At 53.1% G+C, this 27,196-nt stretch overlaps 1 protein-coding gene across 2 annotated transcripts in view; it reads right to left on the bottom strand.

The window, feature by feature from the left end:
• The window catches only part of NTN1 (netrin 1), a 205,387-nt gene that overhangs the window by 55,113 nt on the left and 123,078 nt on the right, over positions 1-27,196 (bottom strand). For both annotated transcript variants that reach the window (XM_070389483.1, XM_070389481.1), the window contains exons 3-4: positions 13,543-13,731; positions 1,025-1,174 (exon numbers count right to left, since the gene is read on the bottom strand). In XM_070389483.1, the coding sequence (XP_070245584.1) occupies positions 1,025-1,174; positions 13,543-13,731 (339 nt within the window). The remainder of the gene's footprint in view (positions 1-1,024; positions 1,175-13,542; positions 13,732-27,196) is intronic.

The following is a 27,196-nucleotide window of genomic DNA, read 5'->3' as shown; positions in this document are numbered from 1 at the left end:
CCTGAGAAGCTGGTGCCCACCCAGAGCTACAGGACACTGAAAACCATAAAGCAGGGGTTGCCCGACTTCTCCAGCAAAGGACCAGCTAGGAAACGTTTTGGGCCCTTCAGGTCACAGGGGCTCTGTCGCCACTACTCAATTCTGCCGTCACAGCCCCAAAGTGGCCACAGGCAGTCCGTGAACAAGTGAGCCCGGCTGGGTCCCATTAAACTTTATTTACAGACGCTGAACTTTTCCTTTCATATCATTTTCACATGTCGTAAATTAGTAATCTTTTAATTTTTGTTTTAATCATTTTTAAAAGGTTTTTTTAAAAAAAAACCCCAGCCAGCCACATAAAACCAGGCAGTGAGCCAAATCCCCAGGCAGGGTGTGCTAAGCCCTGCTCCGGAGAGGCAGCCTCGTGCCTGGGGTCTGCCTCGGAGGCTGGGGTTCGCTCCTCCTTCATCCTCCCTTCTGGTTCAGGTCAGCCCTGTATTCAGGATCAAACAGGCCGAGGCCAGGGGCCAGCGCCCAGCCAGCCTCTGCTCGTGACACCTGTGCAGTTTTAACATGTTAAAGCTCTCCCGAGCCAAGGCCCTGAGCCACCCCTGCTCTCTCCCCAAGTTCCAGCAACTAAGGGGCTGACCACTAGCCTGCAGGGGCCTCTGGAACCCTCAGAGATGCTGCCATCCTTCCTAAAGGCCACTGGTGCCCCGCCTGGAGTCTGTTCTTTCTGCTCTGACTCTGCCAGGCCAGAGGGGCCTAGAATTCCCACAGCAGCAGCCCCTGATCCAGACCTCACTCCCAGCCCAGGCCCAGGGCCAAGGTGGATACAGGAAGAGGTAGATATGCTTCCCCTGGCACCCTGGGAGCAGGAGACTGTCAGAACAGAGCCATGAACGGGCTGGCTCTGCTGAGACTCCCATAGGCTTGGGGGTCTCACACAGGGCCCCAGTGAGTGCAGAGATCCACCTCAATGAGCGCTGGCCCCCTGACATGGGTGACCCTGAGCCCCAGCCGGGAGGAGAGGCGCCCCGCATACTTATGCAGGGGGCGATGGGCGAGCGGCTCTGCTGGTAGCCCTTGGCGCAGCGGTTGCAGGTGATGCCGGTCACGCCGTCCTTGCAGGGACACTGGCCCGTGGTCTGGTTGCAGGTCTTGCCAGCAGCGCCCACGGGGTGGCAATCGCAGGCTGTGGAGGATACACAACAGAGGGGGTGAGAGGGTGGGAGTGACCAGAGCACACCCTCCTCCGAGGCCCTCCCCACCTAGCGGCACCCTCCCAGACCCCACCCCAGGGGAAGAGCTGAGCGGGGTGCGGGGGGCCAACCCACACACATTCCAGAAGCTCTGATCACTGACCACCTGCCTACCTGGAGACAGGAAATGAAAATCAGAATGGACCAACCGGAAAGGACAGTCTGGGCAGAGGAGTCAAGTTGGGGTGCCCTTCTGAAGGCCCAGGAGGAACACCTCACAGCCCCTGGCTGAGTGGGAGGGCAGGAGTCAGATTTGGGGATACACCTGCCCTTGACAGGCTGCTTTGTGCCCTCTTGCTCCTTTGCCCCCAGCCAGCTCCTAGCGGCCAGGCATCCTTGCTAACCTCTGGGTGGGAGGGACAGGGTTTGGGACCTGATGGAGCCCTGGGGTTTGCCACCTCAGAGGGAGTCAGCAAGGAGTGTCCCTTCCAGGGCTGTTGCCCTCACTCTGCTCTGTCCAGCCAATCTGACTGGCAGGCAGGCAGTCTGAGATGCAGGCTTCTGGATCACAAAACCCATCAACTGTAGCTCCAGGAAGAGTCACAACTATCCTTCAGTTAAAGGCCCTGATGAAATTTAAAGACTTAGAGGTGACAGAACCTCCCAGGGCCTTGCAGAAAAGGACTGGCCAAACTGGGAAGTGCCACAAGGCCCTGGTTCTCAGTTCAGGGGTTGCTGCACCCCACACCCCTCCTCCAGGTTTGCAATGGGCTAAAGAGCTGCGGTTGCCCACCCTGTCACACTGCACCCCAAGGCTCCGTCCCTATTTCCAGGACCCAGTGACAAAATGGCCAGAGGAGTTTAAGGGGACACGTCCCCTACTATGGACTGAATGACTCCATCCCCCCTGCACATTCATATGTTGAAAGCTAACCCCCAATGTGATGGCATTAGGAGGCAGAGCCCTTGGGAGGTAATCAGGTAGATGTGGTCACGTGGGTGAGACCCTCATGGTGGGATCAGCGCCCTCAGAAGACGAGGAAGAGAGAAAGAGCTCTCAGTACAAGCACACAGCAAGAAGGTGGCGGTCTGCAAATCAGGAAGCAACCTCCATCAGACACTAGATCAGCTGGTACCTCCATCCTGGGCTTCTCTGCCTCCAAAATCCTGATGAGTGTCTATGGTTTAAGTCACCCCGTCTGTAGTGTCTGGACACAGAGGACTAGTGATCGTGCTATGTGTACTCAGTGTGTCCGACTCTGTGTGGCCCCACGGACTGTAGCCCCGCAGGCTCCTTTGTCCATGGGATTCTCCAGGCAAACATACTAGAGTGGGTTGCCATGCCCTTCTACAGGGGGTCTTCCTAACCCAGGGATTGAACCCACGTCTCTTACGTCTCCTGCATGAGCATGCAGGCTCTTAACCACTAGTGTCACCTGGGAACTCGATGCCCATTAACTCCATGAGGCTTGAGCAAGAACTGTGTATCTGCAAACACAGGACACCTGCCTCCCTGGACCGAGGCAGTGGACTCAGCGTAGGCAGAGGAGGGGAGGCAGGAAGGAGGCCAGTGCCCTCGCCCACTCCCCTGGGGTCTCCCTGGCCCTCCCCCCAGGGAAGAGAAGCCTGGAGAGGGTGAGGAGTTGTCTGCAGGAGGGCGACCTGCTGCAGGTTCACTTGGTGCCAGAGCTGCTCTGTTTCTATTCCAAATGGGGAAAAAGTATCCAAGGGAATAAGTGAGAGCAGTGTTCCCTCCCCAAAGAGCTACACTAACACCTCCCCAGCGGGTGCCGCTCAGCATGAGGGCGCCAGGCCGCGGGTGAAGACCTGGCCTCTCCCGGCTGGCCAGCCTTGGGCCCAGGAGGGGCCCGGAGAATTAGGAAGAGGAAGGCAGAGGGCCGAGGGTGCAGAAAGGACAGGAATGTGAGGAATTGCTTGTTGAAGTTGTGTCTGGACACGTGAGAGCTTCTGGAAACCCTGGGAGTACGGGTCTGGGGGAGGAGGGGGCATGGGGCGGGGTACTCCAAGCCAGGTGAGGGGAGGGCAGGGGACAAGGCCTAGAGGAGGAAATGGAACTGTCCCAATCCCGCCCCTGTGGACAGCAGCAAACATTCTATTAGAAACCTCTGTCAAATCTATCCTAAATTCAAGTTCATTTCCCAATGTTTTTTTCTTCTTCTTCCCTCTTTTCTTTCACTCAGCCTCAAAGTACACTGTGGATGATGCTATGAAGAGGGGATGGTTGGAAGTGACCAATGACCTTAGATCCATCCCTGTGACAGGAAGGGCGATGGGCCACGGAGGCCTCTCTGAGCTGGCCTGGTGACAGCAAAGGGCCAAGCACAGGCGCCTGGTGTCCCGAGCCCCTGGTGCAGGCGTGGGCACCACCAGGCGGATATGGACTCCCCAGGCTCCTGCCAGCTGACCTCCCTTGGCCAGCTTCGCAAGCCTGCTGGTAATCCTGAAACCCACGCCAAGACATCCTCCCCTCCGTGCTAACGGAACACAGCTGTGTGCCAGTGACTTCTGGGCCTTGGACTCGGCCAGGAGAGGGTCACCAAAGGTTGCATGGTCACTGGAGGGTCCGAGCCAAGTCACCCACAGGCCCAGGTCATCTTCATCGAGGCAGGAGCTGGCCCAGAGCAGAATCTGGGGGGAGCAGAGTGCATCGCCCTCACCTGAGGCCCTTCAAAGCTGGGGACCCCTCAGCCCCCTGGGGTTGGTGAGCTGGCAGGGAGGAGCCGGGCGCCAGCTGAGACGGGCAGAGCTGAGGGCCAAACTCGGTGATGGCAGGGCAGTGTGTCTGCTTCACAGAGCAGGCACGTCCTTAGGCCCAGCCTTTGGTTACAGGAGAGGGCTCTTCGCTGTGCAGTTTCCAAATCATTCTCTCAAGATCTGCAAAGACTCCAAGCAGCTGGCCCTTGGTCTGAGAGAAGCAGCGGGTTGCCCTGTGCTTCACGCAAATCACTGTTCCAGGAAGAGAAGTCAGCCGAGTCCCAGAGGGTCCAGGCGGAGGCGTGGGTGGCGGTGAGTGGGAGGCTACTCAGGTCACTGCCATGGTGGGGGGACCATCCTCAGAGGTGGGCACTCCTGCAACACAGCCCTGCCACTCGGACCCCTGAGCCGTACACACCCCGACATGGCGTCCTTCTGGTCCTCGCACCGGCCTGTGAAATTAGCATGACTATACCGAGGAGGCCAGGAGTGGAGAGACAGAAAGGGCCTGATCTCTTGAGCACGTCATGGAGGGCCCTCGGCCTCTCCTGTGTGTCCCCCTGCACTTCCCATTCTGCAAGGAGAAATACACCCTTCCCTGTTGAAACCAAGGCCAGGTGGCATCTCTTACGTGCGGCCAAATGCAGTCCCGACACAGACACTTGCATTGCACTCATTCTCAATTCACAGCTAAATGGCCCCAAAGTAAAGAGTTTTCCTCAAACCCCGTGATTACGGAAAGCTAAGTTATACCTTCTGGGCAAAGAAGGATGAGCTTCAAGGTGTGGGGAGAACTGATGAATCACAACAGCCCACAGTAGGTTCTCTACAACCTTGAACAAGAGAATGCAGCTAGTAATGCCCACAGGAAGAGGGTCTGAGCTGCCCACCAGTTACACAGGAGACTACGACCCTGGTCCTTAGAGAAAGAAAGCCAAAGGGATTGTGCTGTATCCTCCAAAACCCAAAACACACCCAGACGCACAAACACACATAGATTCCTACAACTCTCAGACACGCAGGCGCACACAGCACCACAGGGGGCAGGGGAGAGGATGAGGGCGGCTGAGCTGGGAGGATGTGGACGTGAGCGAGTAGAAGTCTTCTCCTTGGCGGGGGGGTCTGGTGAAAGGGACAAAGTGAGAGCCTCCCGGATTCTTCCGAGAACAGGCTCTGGGTCAGAATGTCTTCTCCTGCAGGAAGCCTGGTTCGGTGACTCCCGTTTCCCTGGATGTCAGCCACTCCACTCGGAGGAGGTCAGGCCCTTCCCCGGCAAGTCATCATCTGCACGCAGCAGGCAGAACCTGGCCCTGGGAAACAATCCACCAGAGAGTTTTTCCATGAAGAGGAAGGTGAGACCAGGAGGAAGCCCAGGGCCCTGAGAAGGCGGCCGGATCAGGTTTCTCATGAACACATGGGCTGGATGGTAGCCCGATGGCGCAGAGAAGCCAGACTGTCCTTGCTTGGGGTCATCAGCCAGATAGGAACAGCTAAGGACACACAGATGGTTTCATATGGGTGTCAAGAGACCCAGGTCTGATCCTTCCCTGCCAGTAATGCGGTGTGACCCTGGGCTAGTGCCTCGCTCTGAGTCTTGGGTAGCTCATCTCTAAGGCCAGAGGTTTATACTTGCACTAAAGTTGCTTCCAACCAAACAGGCTAAGATCCAGGGCAGTGTCCTGTCCCCGGGACCGTCACCCCCACCGCTGCAGTCCACTGCAGTGTCTCAGCTCAGGGGACCAGGAACATGCTCCTGCCGCCAGGCATGCCAGGCCCTCGCGCCACACCCATGGGGCACCCTGCCCGACACCATGCACTGCTGCACTGGGCTGGACTCTGGTCTCTGAGATCTGTGCTGTCAGCTATGAGAAGTGCACTGGGGTTACTGAGGGACCCCACAAAGCTGACCCGGAGGCAGGCAGCCCTGACCCTCCTCTGCGGTGAGGCCCCTGTCCTGACGCCCGGCAACCCCGGATCTTTTCAGAATACCTTATTCTGGGATTTATGGAGGTGCAGGATGTATGGTCAGAGAAGGTGATGGCACCCCACTCCAGTACTCTTGCCTGGAAAATCCCATGGACAGAGGAGCCTGGTAGGCTGCAGTCCATGGGGTCACAAAGAGTCGGACATGACTGAGCAGCTTCACTTTCACTTTTCACTTTCATGCATTGGAGAAGGAAATGGCAACCCACTCCAGTGTTCTTGCCTGGAGAATCCCAAGGATGGGGGAGCCTGGTGAGTTGCTATCTATGGGGTCGCACAGAGACAGACATGATTAAGTGACTTAGCAGCAGCAGCAGCAGGATGTATGGTGGATGGAATCATACAGCAGGTAATCTTTTAAAATTGGCCTCCTTTATGCCCAGTGCGTCTTCCCAGGTGGCGCTAGTGGTAAAGAATCCACCTGCCAATGCAAGAGATGTTAGGGACATGGGTTCGTTCAATCCCTGGGTTCAGAAGATTCGCTGGAGCAGGAAATGGCAATCCATTCCGGTATTCTAGCCTGGAGAATCCCATGGACAGAGGAGCCATAAGGTCGCAAAGAGTCGGACACGACTGAAGCAACTTATCACACACACATGCCTAATGCGTTTGAAATGCATCCGTGTTGCCAGGTCAGTCAACAGCGTGTCCATTTGCACTGCCAGATTCCACAACACGGACATACCACTGGTTGTTTGACCATTCACCCACCAAAGCACAGTTGGGCTGTTTCCAGTTTTTGCCAGTTGTGAATAATGCTTTTATCAACATCCATGTGCCTTTTTTTGTGTGAACACAGATTTCATTTCTCTGGGATAAACATCAAGAGGAAGCATTGCTTGGTATTATGGCAGCTCTATGCTTCACTTCTCCCTGGTGGCTCAGGAGTGAAAAAGCCACCTGCCAATGCAGGAGACGCAGGTTCAATTCCTGGGTTGGGAAAATCCCCTGGAGAAGGAAATGGCAACCCACTCCGGTATTCTTGCCCGGGAAATCCCAAGGACAGAGAGCCTGGAGATCTACAGTCCATGGGGTCACAAAGAGTCGGGGCACAACTTAGCGACTGAACAGCAACAATGGGTGGGTGGTGGCATCTCGCCATGGTTCTAGTCTACATTTCCCTAATGCAGAAGAATGATGGTTGAGGCATTTATCCACCATCCCTGTATCTTCACCAAGTAGCCGTTCAAGTATTCTGCCCATTTCTAGCTGAGTGGTTGTTATTGCCTTATTGTGCAGTTTTGAGAGTTCTCCACATAAGCTGGATTCAAATCCTTGGCCGGATACGTGATGTACAAATACTTCCCCCTGTCTTCTCGTTCACAGCAGAAGCTTCTTACGAGGCACACTGTGAGTATCAGTCTGGTCACTGATCCTTAGCCTTCCTGGCGGCCCCCTTGGCTCTCAGAACTGGCCCTTTCCTTTCCCTTTCTGACTCAGAGCCCTCCAGCCCTCCAGCCCTTTCCTGCTCTCAGGCATGGGTACCGCTCCTCGGTGTCCCCATGGCTGTTTGCCCCTGAACCCCAGGTCTCATCTTGAAGTCCATCCCATCCTCAGACAGGTCCTCATGGGATGCCCTGCAAAGCAGCCTCCCCTCCCCACTGCCAGTTACACTATTTCCAGCTTATTTATTTCCTCCATGTAACTCACCACAATCTATAATAATCCTCTGCTTACTGTTTCTTCTTTATCATCAACCTCCCTCCAGAACATAAGTTCCACAGGAACCTGTCTGTGCTGGTCACCACTGGACCCCCAGTTCCCATGTAGGGCAGGAGATCCATGGACACGGGTTCAATCAGTGCACACGCTCAGGGCCACTGTGTCGCCCTCCCTGTGGGAAGAGGCTGTTTCATGGACCCTAAATCTGGAGGAGAGGAGGAGGGACGCGCAGGAAAGACCCTCCACTCACATCTGAGATGAGTGGCAACCGCAACAACGAACACTCCCCACTTCCAAATTCTCTGTGCTAATGAGGGACGAGGATAATTTAAATCCACAGGTAATCCGCAAACTTCATCTCAGCTGTTTGTCCGCTCCTCCTAGGCTCTGCTTTTCTTTCTCCCAGCAGTTGCTGCTGCTAAGTCGCTTCAGTCATGTCCAACTCTGTGCGACCCCATAGACGGCAGCCCACCAGGCTCCCCTGTCCCTGGGATTCTCCAGGTAAGAGTACTGGAGTGGGGTGCCATCGCCTTCTCCCCCCAGCAGTTGCTAAGGAGGCACAAAAGAAGACACATTTCAAGTTGCATGACCTCTCTTTCCCCCGACACTTTCGGATGAAGGTGCAGACAGCAGGAAGTGGAAGGGGGAGCCCCGGCATCCCAAACTGGGTTATTTGACCCTCCGTGATCTATTAATAGTTAACTACAGTCTTCCTGCAGCTGATTTACAGGTGAAAGGTTCAGATGTGTGTGTGTGTGTGTGTGTGTGTGTGTGTGTTGTCTGCACACACTGGATGCACAGAGTCCAGCAGGCAAGCAGGGGCTGGATGGTGGGGGAGATGCCAGAGCACCAGGGTGACCGGTAATGGGGACCAGCTCGGGCCTTGCATCTGCCTTTCAGCCCGAGGGCCCTCAGATGCTGTGGATCTTTCTTAGTGGCACCTTCAGAACCGCACCTGGACACACCCAACCTGTTCCCATCTTCTCCGCTGAGCCCCCCACCCCCACCCCTGCCTGCAGCTGCCAGGCACCCAGCTCTGCTGTTCCAGCCACTTATCAGTTTTGCTCCTAATATTGAGTGTGTGCAATGGAATTAGGGCAAATTCCTCGGGCCCTATGCAGTCTGGTGGGAATCAGCTTTCAAGTCCACATGAGGTTTAAGCCCCTCAAGTAAGAGGGGCCAGCTGTCCTAGGCACCACGCTCACGGAAAGAACTAAGGCCGCGGGGAGCCTAGGCGATGGTCTCCACGTGGTGTGCACGCTGGCAGTAACAGCAGCTCTGGTTACTCACTTTTCCTCTGCTTGTACCAATGATTGTAACAGTTCCTGGTGTGGCGTGCACGCCATGTGCCAGGCACCTCCTCTACATCATCTCATTTAATCAACTCTGTAACACTTGGGATGAGGGACTATTATTATTATTGTTGCTGTTGTTAAGTTGCTCAGTCATGTCCAACTCTTTGCTAACCCATGGACTGTAGCACACCAGGCTTCCCTGTTCTTCACCATCTCCAGTGTTTGCTCAAACTCATGTCAATTGCGTTGATGATGCCATCCAATTATCTCATCTTCTGTCATCCCCTTCTTCACCTGCCCTCAACCTTTCCCAGCATCAAGGTCTTTTCCAATGAGTCGGTTCTTTGCATCAGGTGGCCAAAGTATTGGAGCTTCAGCATCAGTCCTTGCAATGAATATTCAGGGTTGATTTCCCTTAGGATTGATTAGTTTGATCTTCTTGCTGTCCAAAGGACTCAAGAGTCTTCTCCAGCACAATTCGAAACCAGCCTTTGGTGCTCAGCCTTCTTTATGGTCCAACTCTCACATCCGTACATGGCTACTGGAAAAACCGTAGCCTTGACTAGATAGATGGACCTTTGTTGGCAAAGTGATGTCTCTTCCTGATATCATTTTAATATGTATTTATTTGGCTGTGCTAGGTCTTAGTTGCATCACTCCAGATCTTGGATCTTCTCTGGCAGCATGCAGAATCTTTAGTGTCAGCATGTGAACTCTTAGTCACAGCATGTGGGATCTAGATCCCTGATCTGGGATTTAACCTGGGCCCCCTGCATTGGGAGCAGGGAGTTTTACCCACTGGGCCACCAGGAAGTCCCAAGAAGGGACTGTTACTAATCCCCATTTTCAGATGGGACAATTCCTAGCCTGGGGCTGGGGACCACCTGCTGCTCTTCTGGTAGCAGAAGTTCCTTCCCAAGTAATGTCCCTGTTAAGGGGGGGGGGTGTGGGGGAGAAGCAGAAGCTTTTCTGCTCAGACTGGGGACCCCCGGGGGCTACAGGTCCACTGTTGCCCACAGCTTCCAAGGGCTCAGGCACGTTCTCAGCGGCTTGCGACGAGCCATGGTGACTGTGAACTTGAAGGGGGCAGGGCAATGACGGCAAGAAACAGGCCGCTCTGAGCCAGGCGGGCGCTGGATGCCGTGGGTAATTTCTCCGTTCTCATCACAATTCAGTTCACGGGAGACACCCGGAATGTCTTTACCCATCACAGATGGTTTGAGGAGATGATAAATTAACATCGTTTAAAGGGAGGCCTGGCTGAAATGGTTAAATGGTAACGTCTTCTTTGCTGGCTCTAAAGAAAAAGAGCCCCCGAGTCCATAAAGAAGACAAACGGTAAACAAAACCGCCTATCCCTCTTGACAGATTCCAGGACGAGTATCACTCACACACCCTTCTGCAGAGAAAGGGGAGAAACTCATCTCGTCTGACTTTGTATAGGAAAACAGCCCAGGCCATAATGAGGCCTTCCCAGGGCTGTGAAATCGCGCTGAATGGCAGAGAGTGCAGCCGCCTGCTCCCTGGGCATGTTGACTACAGCCCTTTGTATGCACTAGCGCTGCCAGCCCCCCATCTGGTTCCAAACTAGGGGAGGGGAGAAAGAACCCAACAAACTTGTTGCTACGAAACTTCCCTTGGGGGGATGGCATAATGATGCTTGGGATGGAATGCCCTTGCTCCAAGCTGTTCTTGTCTGGGTCCACCCCTGCTCTCAACTGAACAAGGTCAGGCGTCAGCCCATCACCCGCAGTGTATGGGTGGCCTCAGGCCCATGCTCGGGGCTCCTCCCAGTCCCTGGGAAGTCCGGGCTCAAGGGGCCCCCATGACTATTTCCAGGCACCCTTAGGTCAACAGCCGAGTTGAGTCAAGAGGCACTGCTGGCTGTCCCATTTCCCCCATGAAATGCATTTGAGACAGCAAAGAAGTACAGCTTTCACCTCAGGGCTACAATCTACATGATTCTAGAAGTCTCTGACAGTGAACCATCAGGGATCAAAATACTGGGATCAAATGCTGCCACCAAAGGAACCATTTCCTTAAACCATCCAGCCCTGGGAAGACAAGACAGTGGAATTCTCCGAAGGTGATGACAAAGACCCCTGTCTGAAGATCTCGAGGGTACACATTCCCCTGCCAGCTTCTGAACTATAGCTGGTTCCCCACAAATCCCAGGGTCTTTATGAGTGGGGGGAACTGTGGACTCCAAGTTCCCACATCTCTAAGGGGGTGACATCAGGAAAAAAAAGAGCTAAGAGGAAAGATGGGGAACTTTCAAAAGATGCCTTTCCTCAGAGTGAAATGGCAGGACCTTTCAGGTCACATTCTTCTTCTCGCCAATCAGAGACGATATCTTCAACGTGTTGTCTCTTCTCACCAATCATGAAGCAGAGCCCTTCAGGAAATGCTCTTCCTCACCAATCAGGAGGCAGGATCCTTGAAACACTGTCCTCCCCTGCTAATCAGGAGGCACTGACAGTCTCACTTCTCCTAACACATTTCCCCAGAAGGATAAGCAAGTATTCTTTTGAGCAGATTCCATCCTTACATTTTTTTCCTCTTCCATGGTCCTTCTCTCAGAGTTAACATCAAAGTGGTTGCTGTCCAGGGCTGGGAGGAAGGACAAAGCCACCCAGGCTAGCCAGAGCATTTGAAAGAAGCCAGGACCCCACCCTCGCCTGCCTGAACCTGTTCCTCCTAGAAACCAGCACAGGAAGCCTGTAGTTCCACACCACTGAACCAGAGTGGCAGAGCCCCAGAGGATGGTCTGCAGGCTCCCAGGACCCTGTGGCCTTCTGAGATCTCACTCTGAGCATTGTCAGGCCACACTCGGCCCTCGGCCCTCCCCACAGCAACAGAGGAAAGGGAGGGGATGCAGATGGCAAGATGACCAAGGCCTTGCTCCTTCCTGACTCTCCAGGGGACATGCCTTTCCTTCTCTGACAGCTGAAACTGGCACTACAGGAAGTGACCACTGCCCTTCCAAACAGAGCCCAGATCTCATTCACGGGCACAGGACTGCCCACCTGACTGGCCCCCGTTGAGAAAATTTTTTTGGCCAAATCTCCAAGAAATCTATGTGCAGCCAGTTGTTTATAAGACCTCAACTTCAATTTCTTCTGTAGAAAAAAGACAACAAAACACTTGGGCACAAGGCACTGGCCACTTTCCAACTACCTCCTCTGAAAACCCAAAGCCCTCCTTCCCTGGTGCCCCTGCCTTCCTGCTACTGTGGATATTTCTTGGGTCCGTTTTCCCAGGTCATCTTTCTCAATTTCTGGTCAAACTCTCCTGGGGCTTTCTCACCTGGATCGGTTGTTTTTAACATGGAAAACAGCCCAGCTACCTTAATGCTTAAATTTCTCTCAGCAACCACCAGAGGCAGCCTTAGGTCCACAGAACTGGAAAGAGACCTTGTGTGAGGGAAGCCACCCTGTTCATCTCTGCTCATTTGGAATCTCAGGGACTTCTCTGGGAGAAGACAGACTGGGAATCTGTTTTTTAGAGAAAAGCTTTCTGCACCAGTAGGGCAGGCTGCATGGGCCCCACACTCAGAAGGGCACAAGCTAGGCTGAAACTCTGCTTGCCATTTTGAAATTCTTAGCAATTGCTGAACAAGAAGAAGTCCCATATTTTCATTTTGCACCGGGGCCCACAAATTATGTAATCAGTACTGCACACAAGTGCCCAACATCTGGTGGATTTCCTGTTAAGAAGATGATACTCTGGCTTCATCCAGGGCTAAGCAGTAGCCATAGAAGGACTCCTCTGCTGCAGCTCCTCATCCAGGCCTAGGTTGGCTTGGGTCTCTCCTGCCTCAGGGTCTTTACAGGCCCTTGTGAGGATCCCAGCCACACTGGCTTGTGGCCCAAGAGCCCTCAGAGATGAACATCTTCCCAGGAAGTCAGGCTCTCGGCAAGCAGTGTCCCTAGGCCCCGAGTTTTGGACCCAGAGGGCCTTGGTTCCTGGAATTCCCAAAAACAAATGCATGTGGCAGGGTGGGGAGGAGGAGGGGAGCACTTCTCCCCTCCCCCATTGTCACTAAATTCCCTGGCATTTCATCAACTCCTTGGAGTCATCTGATCACGGCTTCATTTTTGTTAGTGGGAGAAAACAAACAGCAGAAAGTTAAAACATTACAGCTTGCTTCAAGGAACGAAAATAGAGACCACCGTCTCCGTTTAATTTTTTGTCCTGAGAAGTGAAACTGTTTGCAGGTGGATTAAATGCTCCTTCTGAACCCCTGCCTCTCACCCCACTTTCCCCCTCCCCAAGTTGCCGACATCTGTGAAGGTGCGCGTCTGTTTGAGTGTTGAGGGCTGGAGGAGGCCGCGAGGGGTGGGGTGGAGGGTGGTGGGCGCACACCTCCAAAGAAATGCATCTGCGAGGTTTTGGTGAAAGAGAGTCCTTTGTGCTGAGAGTAAGCCGGGGGAACATGACCCCCGCCCTGCGGTATGCAGCACACCTGTGCGGACAGAGGGGGCGGGGCGGGGCCGGGAGCCCTGCACCCTCGCGGGGATCACCACCCCCCTTTCTTCTCCCTGAGTCGCGTCTCCACCGCCCCTTTGTTCCGGCTTACACCTCCAAAAGGCGTGCATGCATGCGATGATCTCAGCATGGGGGAGATAGACAGACAGACAGATATAGATAGATAGATAGATAGATATAGGAAGATAGAGGCGGCGCCGGGGCCTCGCCCCGCCTACCTTTGCAGGCCTTGCGGTGGGTGATGGGCTTGCCTAGGTCGCGGTAGTAGCCCTCCTTGCAGTAGTGGCAGTGACGGCCGGCCGTGTTGTGGCGACAGTTAAGGCAGACGCCCCCACTCTTGCGCCCCGACAGCTTGTAAAGCTCCATGTTGAAACGGCACCGCCGGGCATGCAGGTTGCAGTTACAGGCTGTGAGAGGCAGGGACTCCGGTCAGGAGGGGGCCACCGAAGACTCTGAACATCCCCTCCAGTTCCCCCTCCTCCACGGCCCGACCTCAAGCCAGCCCTTCCTCTGGGAGCTTTTCCTAGGCTCCCCTGTTTGCATCCATCAGCCCCTACGGACCACCTGACTGTGCCTGACCCATCGCCAGGCACTTGCTTCCCTCCCCATGGAGATGGTTCAATTTCTGCAAAGGATCACCACCCCCACCCTCTATCTATATCCAGTCAGAGTTGGGAGGTGCAGCTGGCATCCTTCTTGTGCCCAAATCCTGCTTGTTATGGGCTGAACTGTGCCCCTCCCCTGCCCCCCATTCATATGCTGAAGCCCTAACCCCAGAATCTCTAAATGTAACTTGTATTTGGAGACATCCTGGCAGACAGAGGGCTTCCCTGATAGCTCAGTTGGTAAAGAATATGCCTGCAATGCAGGAGACCCCAGTTTGGTTCCTGGGTCGGGAAGATCTGTTGGAGAAGGGATAGGCTACCCAGTCCAGTATTCTTGGGCTTCCCTGGTGGCTCAGCTGGTAAAAAAGAATCTGCCCGCAATGTGGGAGGGAGACCTGGGTTCGATCCCTAGGTTGGGAAAATCCCCTGGAGAAAGGAAAGACTACCCACTACAGTATTCTGACCTGGAGAATCCCATGGACAGTATAGTCAGACACCACTGAATGACTTTTACTTCACTGGCAGACAGAGGACCTACCCTAGAGATGGGGTCCTCTCTCGTTTCAATGAGGACACTAGTGTGGGCCCTAGTCCAAGCACTGGTGTCCTCTTTTTATAGAGAGGAAGTCTGGACACCCAGAGAGGTGGCAGGGGTGCAAGTCAAGGAGAGAGGTCTCAGGAGAAAGCAGACCTGCCCAAACTTTGATCCTGACTCCAGCCTCCAAATTATGAGAATACATGTGTTGGTTTAAGCGTCCCAGCGGGAGGCATTTTATCACCGCAGCCCAAGCAGATGCACGTACTGCTTCTGAGCATCACTTCTACCCGTGCACACTCCGCACGTCCTTGCGCTCCAGACACTGGCCTGGACTCTCCTTTTCCCCACCTCCTCCTGCACCATCTCCCCTCCTGCCATCAACTTGCAGAACTTCCTCCCACAGCGTGGTGGCCACACTCCTGGCAGCCGGGTCCTCCAGACAGGCCCTCAGCATCCCGCCCCTGGCCTTCACAATTCTGCCTAATCCTGTTTCCCTCTGCCTGTTCCCCACACTAGTGTTCCTGTGGACTTTTCCCCTCCACTCTGATGCTCTCCCGGGTCTGCCTGGTTCACCCCTCACAGCAGTGACCGCCTCTGTGCTCCTGATCCGCAAATCCACATTTCCGGCTTCCGCTTCAAGGTCTTCTTGTGGACCCAGAGGCGCTTCCCCCAGACCCATTCACTGCTCTCCATCCATCAGATCTCAGACACCGCCCTCCCCCAACCCCCGCCCCACTGAGCCCTCCAGGCTCCCAACACTATAACCGGGACAGGAGTTCTGAGCCCCTGTCTGAGGATGTCCAGCACCTACTTGAAATTTTTCAGTGGCTCCCCACTGAATAAAATCAAAATCATTTAACACTGCCTCCAGGGCTCTGTATAAACTGGTCCAGCTCCTCTCTCCCACTGTAGCTCTGCTCAGCCCCCTCTCCTCTTAGGCTTCAGCTGTGTCAAACCCTTGCAGTTTCTGGAGCAGGCCACATATGAGGACCCCTCACCCGTCCCCTCTGTGGGGACAGGCATGTGCTGCTCCTTCCCTCCTAGGACTCTCTGCTCTCAAGCCCCCTTCTCATCTGACTGCCTCCTTCCATCAGCCCTTTCTTGGTTTCAATGTCACTTCCAGGCCCATCTTCACCTTCCGCCCGCCCAGCTTACACACAAAGGATCTGAGCTCCCCAGGCACCCAGGAGGGCCCCCCAACTCAGCATTCCTTATGTTACCCTGTGACACTGTTACCTGTTTCTTCTTTAGGCTTCTAACTCGGGGTTATCTCCAGCTTAAATCTGGCCTAATCTTGCACACTCTACAATGCAACTTGCTTTTGCTTTTGTGATAAGCTTGTTTTAAATAGCTTTTTTTGTTGTTTTCCCTGACTGCACCACGTGGCATGTGGGATCTTAGTCCCCTGATCAGGGATTGAACCCGTGCCCCTTGCATTGGAAGCAGAGTCTTAACCACTGGACCACCAGGAAAGTTCTAAATCACCTTCTATGTAATTGTTAAATATATATTTAATACCAGACACTTGAAAAACAAAAGCAGAAAGGTTAAAAAAACACACGCACACACACTCAAATTTCCACCAACTGCTGTTAATATCGGGGCTTTCCCTGCAGGCTTTAATTAACATTTACTCAGCTGTGGAGCTCTTTCTTTCTGACAGACATGGATCATCCATGTACCTCTCACTTCCTAGGTATTTTCGCATGATGATGAATATTTTTTAATGTCAGATAACGTGAATACACGAAATGGGCTCCTTGGAAACAGAAGTTCATGCAGTGAAAAGCTGGGCCTTGGGACTTCCCTGGTGGTCCAGCAGTTAAGACTCTGCCCTCCAATGCAGGGGGTGTGGGTTCAAGCCTTTGTTGAGGAAGATCCCACATGCCACGAGGTGTGGCCAAAAATTCAAAATAAAAAGCAGAGCCTTCCCGGGTTGGGCAGTTATTTCCAGTTTCTCACTATTATAAACAATACAGGGGTAACCACCTTTGAACACACATATGTGTACTCTGCTCTGAGGACTGTCATACAGTAAATTTCTCGGGGCAGAATTGCTATGTTAAATTTTGGTGTTTTTAGCTCAAGATCCCAAATGCCAAATTGCCCTCAAGAAAGGCTGTCCTGGTTTACTCTCCCACTAGCAGGATGTGAAAGCTCCTACTTCCTATTCTCCATACTGCTGAAAAGAAAAACAATATGCATTTGGTATCAGCATTCCTTTTTTTTTTTTTTTAACCTTTGCCAATTCATCTGGAAAACACACAATTTTAATTTGTATGTCTTTGATGACCAGTGAGGTTGGACATTTCTCCGTGTGTTTGTTTTTCTATTTATATTTCTTTTTTTGGATATGCACTGCCTGTTCATGTCATTTGCCCAGTTTTCAAATAAGGTGGGTTTTTTTTTTCTGATGACATCTACTGTATTTGTATGTTTTATATACCAGTTGCAAATATTTTTACCAGTTTCTTATTCACATACTACTTTGGTGATTTAAAAATTTTTGCCTCTTTCATTTTTCTCTCTGATGTTATGATAAACTTCTTTAAATATTCTTCCTAGAGTCACTCTCCAAATGACACACTATTTACAAGTAGAGATGGATGTAGGGCTTTAGAGGACGTGCTGTGTGTGATACAAGAGAAAAGACCTCAGCTTAAGCCTGAAGTCTGGAAGAGCATCCAGAAGCCAAATTAGGCCAAAGAATGACTCCCAAGAGCTTTACAAGTCTCCCCTCATCACTTCCAGCCCTCAGGGCTGAGTTCAACTAGATACAAAGAAACCTCCTCAGCCATGCCCTGCCCAGGAGCACAGGGCATGATACAAGTTCACAGTCCCTGGGGACTCACTCAGCCAGACTTGGGGAGAGGGTGCTGCTCTGAGGGGTTAAGCAAACTACCAGACTAGGACCACCGAGCCAGGAAATGGGGGCCCAGGACTAGAGCCCAGGTCTCGGTTCCTGGCCAATTGCCCCAAAGGAAAGGACCCAGGTCCCCGGAAGGAACAGCTCGCCCTAGACCAAGGATCAGAATCCAGATCTTTTCTACTTGGACAGAAGTCACAGGGCCTGACATAGGGATCTAGAAGGATCTCCAGGGTGACACTTCCTCAGGCCTCTGGGCTAGGAGAAAGGCCTCAGGAGCAGCATCTTCTGGTCCATCTCAGAGGCAGATGCTAAGCTGGTATTTACATCTGCAAAGTCAGCCCATCTGTCCCCCGTGACCTCCTGGGAGCTCAGCACCCCACTTCCCCACTCCAAGGGAAACCTCTGGCTGGTATCGCTCTACTTTCCACGCACCTTCCACCAACCGAAGCTCTTCTCAAACAACTGGTCACACAAAAGAAAGCTCAGAGACTGAACATCAAAAGGCAGGGCTCCCCTGCCCCCCACCCTGTCCCCCCTCCTCCTGGAGCTGTCAGGGGACATCAGTGACCATTGCCCACACTCAGGCTTCTGCAACGCATTTTACGGCTTGTTTTCTTTTCTCTTTGTTTTATTTTCTCTGCACAAATGGAAAAATGCGTCGGGCCAAGCAGCTCACATCTGGAGCCCTCGGCTGTACACAGGGATGTCACCCGGCTCCCAGCCTGTCTCCTGCCCCTTCCTTGGAAAGACACCTTAATCCCTCACGCCTTCCTGTTTATCTTCTGCCTCTCTTGGAGGCAAAAATATTGGGTATTAGTTCTGTTATCAGATTTCAAGGCGGGAAGGAAAGGGGAGGTTTGTGAGAATGGAGAGGTCAGCCTGGGAGACCAGGGAGGGCAGAGGGCAGCACAGCTTAGAGGAGCACCGCTGCACCCTGACCAGGGGGACCCCTGGGACCAAAAGACCAGCCACCCAAGGGAGCTGGTCTGGCCTGCACCCCAAGCACCATGCCTCCTTCAGTTGTTGTGTGGACACTGCCAAGGACACTTCACAGACAGTTGCATTTCAGACCCAGAGGCATGACATGGGGACATTGGGAAAGAGGAAGGAGGAAGCAAGCTCCTCACCCACCACCCAGCAGGGAAAGGGGTTCAGGAGATGGGGTCCCATTTTCCTCTCCTATCGAAAGGTCCTCTAAGCCTCTTCACACATACCTGTCACCACCACTCCTTAAGCTTCTATGAACTTCTCCCACCAACCTGGACTGTCCAACCCCTCACCACCTCCAGGTGGTTCAATCAACACACAGGTAGGTGCTCCAGCTTTGTGCCACGTCCAGTGCCACAGGCCCTGAGGGAGACAGGGGCTCCTGGTATCATAGATGGATGGGGCAGATGAGCAAGTTCTTACATTAAGTGGGACAAATGCTCCCCTCAGTGGGGATGGTTCCTGGAGGCTGAGGACAGTGTTCACCCTTATATCTTCCAGCCCACAGCAGACCTCGATATGCTTTCATTGTACAAATGAGAGAAAGAGAGAGCAAAAATAAGAAAGCACGAGGGAAGATGAATGGATGGATGGATGGACGGATGGACGGATGGATGGGTGGGTGGCTGAGTAGATGGACACATGGATGATGGATGGGCTGGTGGGTGGGTGGGTAGGTGGATGGATGGATGATGGGTGAATGAATGGATGAGTGTATGGGTAGATGGGTAAGTGGGTGGATATATGGATGGGTGGGTGGATGAGTAGAAAGATTAGGTAGGTAGATAGGTAGAAATATAGGATAAGTGGGGGACTGACACCCTCCACCAAGGCATAGCCTTGTGGCATTTGTGATATTTCTTGTGGCTTTGAACTCCTTTAAACTTGTCCTCCTGCTTTAACTCATTGATTTAGCTCCTGTCTGCTCAAGTGGACTGCAGTGCTCCAAGGAGAAGAACCCACATTAGGATGCTCTGGACTCCTTCTGGGACCCCAAGGAAGGCCTAGTAAGACCTCACACACCATGGCAACTGAATCCGCCCCTGTTGGTTTGATAACAAACCCATTGGTTTGTTGGTTTTACCAGTCACAGGAGCTGGCCCTCTCCTGAAAGGTGTGATGTGCTAACCCCAGTCCCCCCAGGGCTCTCCCAGGCCCTGGGAAAACCCAGCACATGTTGCTAAGCTGGATCCTGGCCCTGTCTCTCAGAGACTCAGGTCCTGGCTCCCCTGAATGCCATGTGGCTCAGGGGAGCTCGTGGAACAGGGTGGGCCTTGTTCAATGGGTCCCCTCAGAGCTCGGAACACAGGGTCCTCCCCACCTTCCCCGCACACAGGATCCATCCTAACATTTTCCCCTTCCAGGTCAGCACTTCTGAGAAAAGTTGCCCGGGTTAGTCTGGCAGCACAGCAGGGCACTCTGGACTCAGGTATCTGCAACTGAACTGCCCCAAATAACCGGCTCCTGTGTGTTCCACCCGCAGGCTGGGGGCTTTGTATGCAGGAAACAGTGCCTAGCCCTGGGCTGCCTGAGTGCCCATGGAAGCACAGTTCTCAGACCTGCCATGAGACCCCTCACTCATTACTGGTGAGACCAGCCCCTAACTGTCTGATCCAGCTGTCCCTCCATCAGTGGACCATTCCATGAGGAAAATGGAGCTAAGGGCAGTCACCACTTTCACTGGTTAAGCCTCTTTCTGATTAAAGATTTCAATGTTACTATCATTTTAGACCTGTTGTTTAAGTCACCTGCTTCAAATTCGAACATCTCAGGTGTCTCTCTAGCTCAGCTGAGCGCCTGACACTTTTAAGCAACTTGCTGTCAAGATTTCAACAACTTAAATGGAATGGACACATTTCCACATGTCCAGGCTACCGGGGCAGGTGGGACACAGTGGGCACTTACAGGGTTGGAGGGGGAAGGGGCTGCCTCCATCACCAGTTCCTTTGCTAATTTGGTCTGTGGCTGCCAGGTGAGGCCCACAAGACCTACTAAGTGACACACGAAATGTCCAGAACATTCCAGGTAGGGGATTAGAGCGGTGGTTCTCAACCACGGGCCATTCTGTCCCCCAGCAGACGTTGGACAACATTACTACAGACATTTTTGGATGTCACAACTGCCAAAGGAGCTGCTATCAGCATCTTGAGGACAGACACCAAAGTCCTACCCAGCACAGAGCAGACACAGCCAAGTCATACCACCCCAAATGCTAATACTGCCAAGTGTGAGAAAGCCTGGGTTACAGAAATGGTGAATCCCTCAGCCCAAGGGTAGGGGAAGCTTTACATCCTTGGCTGCTGCCTGACACAGCAAACTCTGCAGCTTCAAATACCACCCAGAGAGCGGCAGCCGTTTCTTCCTTCAACAAATGCCAACTGAAGCCTTTAAAAGGACCAGATTGTGGTGTGAGCAGACAAGACAGAGATCTGCCCTCAGGGCACTTCTATCTCAGAAGAGAGCCAGACAGCAGTCTGGTAACCACACTGTAGACCTGGAATTTCCCACTGTGCCTAGAGCTATGGGAGCTTCAAGGCTGGCTCAGTGGTAAAGAATCCACCTGCCACTGCAGGAGATGCGGGTTCGATCCCTGGGTCAGGAAGATCCCCTGGAGGAGGAAATGGCAACCCACTCCAGTATTTTTGCCTGGAGAATCCCATGGACAGAGGAGCCTGGCGCGCTGCAGTCAAAAAGGTCACAGTCAGACAGAACTGAGTACGCATGCTAGAGCTATGGGGGTATACTGATGCTCAGGGAGGCCCTTCTGCTGAGACCAGATAGAGACAGCAGGGTCTGAAAAAAAAAAAAAATCAGAGGACAGATCAGTGTTCTTGCCGTGGCTGCAGATGGAACCCCATGCGTAACCTGTTCAAATGCAGATTCTGATTCAGAAGGGCCAGAGGGGCCTGGGAGTCTACATCTCTAACAGCTACCCCCATGCCCCCACCCCGGGCACTGCTGCTACTGGTCCACAGACCAGCAGCAAAGGTTAGTGGAGTTAGAACTAAATTGAAAAGAAATCGGTTGGAATAGAAGCCACTCTGGAGAGACAGCCCATGGGGAGGCAAAGGTGGCGTCTGCAATGGAGCCGTGGGGGGAGGTCTGCTTTCAGAAGAAACTTCTGAAACGACTGGTTCAGAATAACAAAAATATTTGAGAGTTATTTTTAAGAATTTGGGGTAGTTTGTACTTCCTTTTATTTAGTCTTTTGCTACTCTACTTGGTATACTGTTTATTTAGAAATCATTTGACCCTTTTTTATAAATGTTAAGTATTCCGCCCCCAGGGGTGGATTCTTGGAGCCCAGTTCCAGCTTCTCCAAGATGACCAGGCTGAGCTGTCATGGCTCCCCACACACCTGGCTCCCGCCAGCACCTGTGGACACTGTGCTGGGCCCTCCAAGGGCTTCGTCCTGGACAGGGGCTGAGGCACAACCCACCCAAGCATTTCTGGGGCCCCCACCCCTTTGTGTCTACAGCTGAGCTGGGCATAAGAAAAATGATCACTGGCATACGTCAATTTGCAAACTCGAGACTGTAGGTTTCGTTTTTACTAATGGCAAATCTGGTAGCCCATAGATTTATTTACTCACTCAGTTGGTATTTCCTGGGCACCTACTACATGCCAAGCTCCAGGCAAGGGGCTGGGATAGCACAGTAGGCAGGACAAATGTGGTCCCTACCCTGGCAGAGTCTTCGGGGATACCTGGTATATGAAAAAGTCTGGTCAATGCTGCTGTCAGCTCACTCCTGAGGACTACCCCTTCCCCCTGAATACAGGGCTTAAAGCTTGTCACCTGGACATCAGCTGCCAATGCAACACGGTGGTGCCCAGCTGGGGTGAGCCAAAGAGGCGGTGCAGCTGCTAAGAGACTAGAAGCATCTCATGGGAGCCATTTGGTTCCAGCCAAGGCTCGGGGGCTTGCAGTCATTTGCAGAGTGTGTTGCGTTGTGTCCAAGTGTCAGCTTCAATCTGAACTACTGTTGAACGCACCACCTAGACACAGCCAGGAGGACTGCACAACTCGCTTGACTGGAAGAAAAGCTAACAGTCCAGGCTGGGTATGACAGTGCCCAGCTGAGCTAAGGATTGGTCCATGGGGTTCCAGGGGCTTCCCAGAAAGAAGATGTGATGCCTAAAGACATGAGACCGGACCACCAATGACACCCCCACCAGACACTGCACACTTCTGCACGAGGGCTTGTCCCTCTCTTCATTCAATAAATATTAACAGAGCCCCTCAGATATGCCAGCCTCTGAGTTGGGAAGCAAACCTGGAATGGGATTGATCCTGCTACACTTTGCTTGTTCAAGACTATATATGGTCCCCTTCCTTCTCTTGAGGTTTGCTTTTCAATTCAAGGAGCCACTAAACCCCTGCCAAGAACCCAGCATGGGATGGTTCTCAAACGTGAATGCATAAATGAGTGCGCAGAACCACCAGGAGCGCCTGCCAAAACAGAGGCAGCTGAACCCCACACCCAGGACCTGTTCAGTAGGCTGCAGGCGGGGCATGACCACCTGTGCTGCTAACACCACCCCAGGTGATGCTGACGCTGCCCGTCCCAGGGGCCACACCATGAGGACCACTGGCTCAGAACATGCAGAGGCAAAAAAAGATGTGTGAAGGCAAAGAAAGGACCTAGAACCTCACATTTGAGTGGAGTCATGATCGTTGCTGTTGTTACTGTTGTTTAGCCACTAAGTCGTGTCCGATTCTTTGAGACCCCATGGACAGTAGCCCACCAGGGTCCTCTGTCCATGGAATTCTGCAGGCAAGAATACTGGAGTGGGTTGCCATTTCCTCCTCCAGGGGATCTTCCCAACCCAGAGATTGAACCTGCATCTCCTGCAGTGGCAGGTGAACTCTTTACCACTGTGCCATTATGATTAAGTAAAGTCAAAGTGGCACACAACTAATACAACATCATAAGGCTGCAGAGACGAGAGGCAAGAGAACTGGAGCTGATTTGGGAGAGCGGGGACCTAAGTGCTAGTCCTGGCTCTGCGGCTCACCCCAGTGTCCATCATTGGAAAGCCCTCGGCCTCTCTGAGCCTCTGTGTTCTCATCAGAAAAATAAGGACATTGGGTCTGATGATCTCCGAGTTCTTTCCCAGCCCTGAAAGTCTATGACAAAGGGACACCAAAACTCCTGGAGGTTAAGGGGCAGGTTCTACCTGGCAGGGATGCTTCTAGGAGTTCAGGAGGAGTGTGCTCTAGCTGCAAACAAGCCACAGGGGTGGGACTGAGTGGGTCAGGTGTCAGGAAGACCATTTTCAGCCTGCAGGTAGGTCAGAGATAGGGCACAATGGTACCATGGCTCTGAGGGGACTCCTGCAGACCGTGACCTTGATCTTGTGGAGGTGATGGGGCGTTCACCACGGGAGCAGCCTCAGAAGGGGAGTAGTCGACAAGAATGGTAACCACCTGCTTCATAAGGGCGGACTTGCCAGGGCTCTGGGCAGAGAAAACCATGCTGAAGGAGAAGGTCGTTGGGTGGAGAGTTGATGCAGGAATCTTGGTGAAAGGATTTCCAAGAGGGCTGTCAGCAGTGAGGAACCGTGGGTGGGGGGGCCCAAGAACCCCCTTGAAGCTGAGTTCTCATAGCGGGGAGTCCACTGAGCTTTCTGGAAATCTCTTTGACACCTTCTCTTAGGAGACAGAAGGCCTGCCAAGCCACAAAGCTTTTCTTTTCTTTTTTTTTAAGCTCCAACTTGAAAACAAAATCTCTGACCCCAGACCTGTGCTTTATCTCTGATATCAGAAACAGAATGGACAACAGGTGGATCAAGGTGTAAGAAAAAAGAAAAAAAGGAAAAAAAAAAAAAAAACTAGAAAATGCTTTCAAAACCTTCCCCAGTGTCCCATCCTGGAGGCTGGAGTTCCCAGCGGCCAAGGCGGGCTTTAGATGGTTCCTGATAAAGTCCCGGGAGAGAAGTGGCCTGTGTTTGTCGAAGGCTTAGAGAGCTTTAGCCGCGTCTGCACACAAAGGGGCCCTCTGTCAACAGTCCTTCAGGCCACTAATAGGGCTGAACAAACACCAGGGTAACAAGCTCTTCACACCTGTGGGGCTTGGGAAAGGCCGGGGCCCCTTTGTCAAGACAGAGTACAAAAGAGCTCTCTCCCCCACCCAGCCAGACCCTCCTGGGCTTCTGAAGCAGGGCCTGGGGTGGGGTGGGGGGGTGGTGCAGACATCTGAGCTCTGCAAGCAGAAATGTGAACTCCATTCGCGCAGGGAGACAGTGGATTAACGCGATTCCCGCGCACAGGCAGACAGAGAGCGGACCGGAGGGGGCCTTTCGAGGGCTGGGCTGGGGCCACGGCGGCGGGATGCGGGGTGGCAGGGTGAGAGACCGAGTGGCTTTCTCCCCCGAGGTCTGTGAGGGCGACTGGCCCCTCCCCAGGGGACCGCACAGAACCATCCCTCGAATGGGCTTGACCTCCCCGTCACTTTTTCCACTGACTTTTTTTTCTCTGTAAACATCGGACCTTTTTCTTTCCCCTGCCCTTTTTTGGCTGCTGCACCTCCCCCGAAGGCTTTGAAACGATCCTTCCTAACGTCTCCCAGGCTTTTTTTTTTTGCTGCCGAGGAATAACTCAGGGCTCCTGCCGCACAAACATCCTCCTCTCGGAAATGCCGGGGAGGCTTCAGTGAGCCCTGAGGAGCCGTCTCAGTTCTTGGTCTGCAGCTTCAGTTCCTCACACCCTCACTTCCCAGGACCCCACCCAGGCCCCTCCCTCGGGGACCTCAGCCCGGGCCACTTGTGTTCTTCCCAACTCCAGTCGGGCCCCACCCCGATTCCCTCTTCTAACCCTCCTCTCACCTTGTCACTACCCTGTTCTGGAACCTTCCTCGGCCACCCACTGACTACAAGATGCCAACTCCCCTGCCCTCAAGGGTATTAATTTCAAAAGACAGGTCCGGAGCCTAGGAGTCTTGCTTCTCGCTTATAACAGGACCCACTCTGTGTGAACACCCCTGCCCACCCCCAGTCATGTCCAATAGGAAAATGGCACGCCATCCTCCAAGGGCAAAAACAGCACCTTGGGCTGCTGGGGGCTTCCAACTTTTTCTAGTTTACCGTCTTGTCACAGAAGAAAGGAGAAAAAATGAGGCTCCGACGGGCAGAGAGACCTTGCCAAGGACCTGGAACTTGTTAGGGAGCTCTTTCCAGACCTCCAGCATAGTGAGGTGGCACGGCCGTGGGCAGGAAGAAGCTCGATAAACCCCGTGGTTGCTGGAATTCACTTCCCAAGGCCAAGAGTTTTCAAAGGCGAAGAGATTGTCTGAGCAAAACTGCCCCCACCCCCCAAGCGATGCTGTTTCCTCCCAGCCTCTCCACCCTGCCCAGATGCCTTGTCTAGCAGCAGGGGGCTGCCTTCCAGCCTCCGCTCCCCAGAGGTGGCGCACACGGTCCCCAGGCTTTATTAACAGACACAGGAGAGCTGATTTGCCAGTTGGCCAAGTCTGGCCCCTGGCTCCCCCGCCACCGGAGTCATTTCCCATCTGTAACGGGTCCCGTAGCCGAGTCTGGCACATGCCAGGCGGCAGCCTCCAGCGGCAGTGGGAGAGGCTGGCCGTGAGGCGCTTTAATGACTTGCAGCCAATTCTGTTCCCCTGACACCAGGCAGGAAAACATGCGACATGCAATTCCCCAGATACCTTGCCCCACGGGGCCACGACCCTGTGCTTCTCTGCTGGACCAGTTAATTGAATTCCACTTTGCAGATAACTTTGACGTGGGCTGGAAGCCTGGAGACCAGTCTTGGCTGCACCCTACACTGCTCCGGGGGATGCGACCCCGCACGCAGGACCATGAGAGCCCAAGACACAGAGGTTCTGGCTCATGGACAGGGCCAGGCTGAAGCTGAGGTCCCCACAGACCCTTACCTGGTCAACACCAACGTGCCTTCTGGTTTCCTAATGTGCTCCCAACTAGGGTTGCCAGACTTCACAAATAAAAACACAGGACGCCCAGTTCAGTTGGAATTTCAACAAGCCTTTTTGAGTGAAGGTCTATGCCAAGTACTGCAGGGTGGTCCTATCTCCGTCACCCTCCAGATCCCCATCAAACTTGTGCTTCGCCCAAGATGTGATCTGGTACAACAAGCTTTTATCAAAGGTGGATCTGATCTTCTTGGCACCTGAAAACTCCCAAAGAGGTTAAGAGGGTCCCCCAATTCGTCAGGACCGGGGTGGGGGGTGCGTTCAGGCTTTTCTGAACTTCAAGGGTTGTCTGATTCTCCAGTTCCTGTGTGGTCCGTGCCAGCCTGTCCTGCCCTAATCACTTCCTTTTCTGCATCAGCTCCATAAGAACAGAAATCCCCGGCCTGAGACCATGAAGAGAAGTGAGAGAAGGGAAAGACCCTGCCCATCGGATTGCTACCAACCGGGTTTCTGGGACTCCCTAATCAATAGAAATTGATAAAGAGGCCAGACAAAAAATTCAGGCAAGGATTTACTGGGACTGGAGCTGCAACACAAGGGGCTGAAAACAAGTAACTAGTGCTCTTGTTTGCTCTTTGGGGGGAGCTTGTTCCTTATATGGGGTGAGGGTAGGGTGGGTCCAGAGATCAAGCTAGAGCCCCTTTGGTGGATATGAAGGGGGCATGTGCTTTTGCCTCCGGCTTTTCAGAAGTTGCCTCAGAAGTGGCCGTTGGGTTCTTTTGGTCTTTTTGGATCTTCCTGTCCATAAGCTGCACCAACTGCACATACACACAGTTTAGTCCCTTATGATTTCTTTGTATTTTGTTGCTGGAAGAGACATCTGTCCAGGTGCAAGCACTGCAGCAAAGGGTTCCAGGTCCCAGCCTGTCTCGTGATGACCCAAAAAGTGTTTTTGATGGACACCACCACCAATGCTGAACAGAC

The sequence above is a fragment of the Bos mutus genome, chromosome 19 (assembly GCF_027580195.1).
Source record: "Bos mutus isolate GX-2022 chromosome 19, NWIPB_WYAK_1.1, whole genome shotgun sequence".
Classification (NCBI taxonomy): domain Eukaryota; kingdom Metazoa; phylum Chordata; class Mammalia; order Artiodactyla; family Bovidae; genus Bos; species Bos mutus.
This window is presented reverse-complemented; position numbering and strand designations above follow the sequence as displayed.